This window comes from Protobothrops mucrosquamatus, unplaced genomic scaffold, assembly GCF_001527695.2.
Source record: "Protobothrops mucrosquamatus isolate PMUCROS unplaced genomic scaffold, P.Mucros_1.0 scaffold419, whole genome shotgun sequence".
In the NCBI taxonomy this organism is placed as follows: domain Eukaryota; kingdom Metazoa; phylum Chordata; class Lepidosauria; order Squamata; family Viperidae; genus Protobothrops; species Protobothrops mucrosquamatus.
Genome location: NW_015386748.1, coordinates 529,521 through 534,003, shown reverse-complemented (window position 1 = coordinate 534,003; position 4,483 = coordinate 529,521). Strand labels below are relative to the sequence as shown.

General features: G+C 60.0%; 1 protein-coding gene across 1 annotated transcript; it reads left to right on the top strand.

Moving 5' to 3' along the window:
* The first annotated feature begins 1,307 nt into the window (after positions 1–1,307).
* Positions 1,308–4,165, top strand: NKX2-3 (NK2 homeobox 3). The gene is made up of 2 exons (XM_029284202.1): positions 1,308–1,664; positions 3,536–4,165. Exons 1-2 carry the CDS (start codon positions 1,308–1,310, stop codon positions 4,163–4,165), a joined length of 987 nt encoding a protein of 328 aa, XP_029140035.1.
* Positions 4,166–4,483: the final 318 nt, after the last annotated feature.

Here is a 4,483-nt window from a genome sequence, read left to right as displayed (position 1 = left end):
TCCTCCCATCTCTCTCAGACTTCCCCTTCCTCAGCCATCTGTGGGAAAGGAAAGGAAAGGAAAGGAAAGGAAAATTTGGAGCTTTTTATTCACATTGCATACACAACAGGATAAATTCTGATCATCACAGCTAATTGGGGAACCCAAGATTACAGCGGCTATAATGACTTATTTTTTTCCTAGACAGATGTTATAAATAATACGATGATTATTAGGAATAATAAAAAATATAGCATTCCTGTTCCACAATAGACCAGACAACTAGAGTTAGAAAACTCATAGCTTTTGCCAATCCCTTTTAGTCTTATTCACATACCCGCAGACACACTGCTTCTGAACCAGGTGATGCACTTGATCGTGGCGAAAAGCCACCTCTGCAATGACGTTCTGATCTTTTTTTTTTTTTTAAACCGTCCAGCGAGGCAATCCACACAACTTTTAACAGCCCTGCATACATCACAACCGTCCTTGTGATGATGGTCATTGTGTGTCATTGTTCTCTTTAGTAACATTGCTTTAAAACGATGGGGAAGAGGGGCCCCGCCACAGGTGACCGAAAGCAGATGGCCGCCGTCCTCCTTCCTTTGGGAAGCTCCCTTCCCTCTTCCAGGAATAAGACTTAACGGGGCTCTGGTGGTTCAGGGGCCCGGCTTGCCCACCCTTCGCCCGCCTCCGCAGCCCCCCGATCACTCTCCAAGGCAGCTCCCGCTTACCCAGCCGGGGAGGGCGCTGGGGGCGCCCCACCCGGCCCTTTTCTTCCGCGTGTCCCTCCGAGTCTTCTCGGAAAAGTCAAGCCAGGCGACGCCGAGGGATGAGCGGGAGATCCCGGCACTCGGGCCCAGGGGCGGGCAGGGCGGGGAAGCGGGGCGGCCGGGCCAGGTGGAGTCAGCGGGACCCCGCGAACCCTGCCCGGGCGGCGGTCTTGAGTGGTGCCAAGGTCCCCGCGCCCGGGGCTCCGGGGGGCCCCCCTCGCTCTCCAGGCCCCCGAAGCCTCGGCGGTCCGGCTGGCCCGGCTCTTCCCCGCGGCCGGTTCACCTTCGGGCAGGTTTCCTCGGAGGGCCGCTCCCGCTCCCCGCCTTCCAAGGGGGGCCCGGCCCGGCCCGGCCCCTCCTCGCCGTGACGCGCCCCGCTGGGCCGAAGAGGCGGCTCCGAGGCCAGAGCGGGCTGCTGGTCCTCGCCGAGGCGGGGACTGGCAGAGGCGGCGCCGCGTTCGCATGGACGCCACTTCGCCTGGCTTCGCTCCCGGGCGCGGCCCTTCTGCCCCAGCCGGGCTGGCCGTCTCCCTCCCTCCCGCCTCCCTGCCCAGGATGCTCCCCAGCCCCGCCACCTCCACCTCCACCCCCTTCTCCGTCAAGGACATCCTGAAACTGGAGCAGCAGCAGCAGCAGCAACGCCTCGGCGCCCCCCTCGAAGCGCCTTTCGCCCCCGCCGCTGCCTCCTGCCTGCTGAGCTGCCGCTTCTCCGACCGAGAGGAGGACGACGACGAGAGCGAGGAGCAGCAGCCCTTCTTGTCCCCCATGGCCTCGACCAAGAGCCGAGCGGACGGGGGCTTCTCCCCCGGCGGCTACGTGCAGGCGGTGCTGCGGGGCACCTGCGAGCCCAAAGGCCCGGCAGAGGAGGCAGAGCCGGCGCAGGACTCGGGAACCGGTGAGTCCGGGAGGAAGGTGGGCAGAGCGCTGGGGCTCCCGGCCCTGGGAGACCGCGGGGCCGGTAGCAGAGCCCGCCGAACCCCCGCGGACGGCTCCAGACCTCCTCGAGTGGCCCGGAGCCGGTGCGGTCCGGGTTGCCCTGCCCTCCCCTGGAGCCTCCGAACGATTCCTTTGTCAGCCGGAGCAGATGGGGATGCTGAGCGCGGAACATCTGCCCGGCACGCATTTTCCCAGATGTTTCTTCTCGCTCTGCAAGGTCGCTTCGGGCCGCTCTCAACCTCTTTCCGTGGGTTCTTCGGGTGGTCTCTGCTTTAGCACCCCGATCCTGCCCGATCTGGTTGGGGACGTGATGGAAGCTGCTTCGGAGAGTAAATTGTCTTGCGGGGGTCTCTGGAAAAGGCTGGCGGCTGTGGAAGCACTCGGGTTATGATCGCTATTGTCGAAATATTGAGACCCCGTGTATCGGGCTGTGTCCCTAAAAGGGAGGGGGTTGGTTTTTAATTATGAAATAAGATTGGTTTATTTGAAAGGAAACGGTCACAGGTTATCTTTGTGCAGGGGCATGCAACCCTGTACCCGCCATCTGGAGAGTCAGCCCTGTTAAAGTCACTTGCCAGAAAACTGGCTGTAAGCTGAGCAAAAAAGCAACTTCTACTCTCTCCCCAGACCCACCCAGCCCCTCTCAAAGAGCGAGGAGATAAATCACCGAGCCCAGGCCAGGCCTTCCTTAGGCTGGAGACAGGAGGTCAGATTCAGAGGCAGCTTTAGGCCCTCACGGAAAAGCACCCACAGAGGGGAGAATCTGGCCACCAGACTTTGCTCAGGAGTGTGGAAAGCAGTTTACTCCAGATGTGTTTAGAACGGGCCTGCCAGGCCTAGCTAGACTCTGCGATGGGAAAAAGCGAAGAGCGCTGTTGGATTTGCAGGAGGGGAGATATACTGAAACTACCCTTCTCTTATCTAGTGGGTAAATGTCCTTCTTCCAGCTCCCACTTCTTTCCAGCGACCAGTCCCCTTCAACGAGGAGAAAAGAATGATTGATTTTCGCTCAGGGCAAGGAAAATGGCAGGCAGCTCTGGGCCTCCAAGGGCTGCTCTCTCATTTCCAAGTCCTGAGGCTAGAGTTGTGTGCAGCTGGAGACCCACCATACATTGCTAACCTGGTTGGGCTCCTGGTTGGTCTGGTCGTGTTGCACTTGTTGCATCAAGTCAAAATGCTCTTCTGCTCCATTTTTATTTTTGCCTGATTTTAAAAAAAAAAGTCCAAAGGTTCTTTTGAGCCTCTTGTGGAATCTTCAGTCTGTTATCATCCTGTAAAATAGAGATTAACCCAGAAGATGGTTTGTTTCAGATTGGTATATTGTGTGTGGATTCAATCACAGTGGCTTGTAGGTGGGTGGAAAGCACGACCTCAGTCAGATATGAATTCTTCCTGAGATTTATACTAAACTTTGTGCGGCAAATCATTATAGGAAACCCAAGGATTTACTGTGTTGTGCAGCCTGACTTTTCTTTGGTTGCATCAAGAGGGACTTTGGGACAAATCCAGGCCCCACTTAGTAGAAGACCTAGGAGGCTTCCCAAGGAGGGGGATTCCCTCCACGCTCATTCATCCCAGGGAACAGTTGATGACCCCATTCCCACGGCCTGCCTCGTGTTGGCAGAGATTGCAGACACTCGTGCCCAGAACGTGGAAAGGGCACCAGGTGGGGCAGGTGTGTAGAAGTCTGCAAAGGGCCTCCTGCTGGGCTAGGTGTATCTCCAGGCCTTGGCGGCACCCAAACCAGTGGCTTAGGGGCAACAACCGCGCGCAGGGTTGTTAATCCCCGCGGCTTCTTGCTCGATGACTCCTCTTCTCTGCTTTGGCTCTTTTTTGCAGGCAAGGAGCCCGCGGAGGCGTCGGCGTCGGAGCGTCCCAAGGCGCGCAGCCGGAGGAAGCCGCGGGTGCTCTTCTCCCAGGCGCAGGTCTTCGAGCTGGAGAGGCGCTTCCAGCAGCAGCGCTACCTTTCTGCCCCCGAGCGGGAGCTCTTGGCCGGCAGCCTCAAGCTCACCTCCACCCAGGTCAAGATCTGGTTCCAGAACCGGCGCTACAAGTGCAAGCGGCAGCGGCAGGACAAGGCCCTGGAACTCGGCGGGCCGGCGTCGGGGGCGGCCCCGCAGCCACCGCCGGCCCCGCCGGCCCCACCGCCGCCGCCGCCCCGCAGAGTGGCCGTGCCGGTACTGGTGAGGGACGGCAAGCCCTGCCTGGGCGGCTCGCAGGCCTACAGCGCGCCCTACAACGCCCCGGCTGCCCCCTACACCTACAACGGCTTCCCTAACTACGCCTACAGCGCTTCCAGCGGCGCAGCCTACGGCGCCGGCTACAGCTGCAGCTACCCGGCGGGGAACAGCGTGGGGCCCTCGGTGCAGCCGTCGCCGGGGCCCTACGTCAACGTGGCCGGCTTCCCCGGCGGAGCTCAGCCCCTGCACCAGGGGGCCGCCGGCTCTTCCTGCACGCAGGGCATCCGGGCCTGGTAGGAACACCGCGGGGCCAGGAGGGCCGCCGATCCTCCGCAGCCGCTCGGGCGGCCGGGCTGGGACCCTTTGGGGAGAAAGTGAGCGGCGCCCGGCGAAAGTGGAAAGGGACCTTTGTCCGTGGCGGGTCTCTAGGCACTTGGATCGCCGCTAACCTGGATCGCCGCGATGGACAAGAACGGACCCTCTTATTTCAGGGGTAGTCAAACCTTGGCTCTTTTATGACTCGTGGACTTCAACTCCCAGAATTCCTGAGCCAGCTTAGCTGGCTCAGGAATTCTGGGAGTTGAAGTCCACGAGTCATAAAAGAGCCAAGGTTTG

What these genes read in the sequence shown, in the direction of transcription:
- NKX2-3 (XM_029284202.1), top strand. Translation starts at nt 1,308, where the DNA reads ATGCTCCCCAGCCCCGCCACCTCCACCTCCACCCCCTTCTCCGTCAAG. An exon ending in CCGGTGAGTCCGGGAGGAAG is followed by an intron (nt 1,665 to 3,535) that starts GTGGGCAGAGCG and finishes GCAGGCAAGGAG; the next exon opens with CCCGCGGAGGCGTCGGCGTC.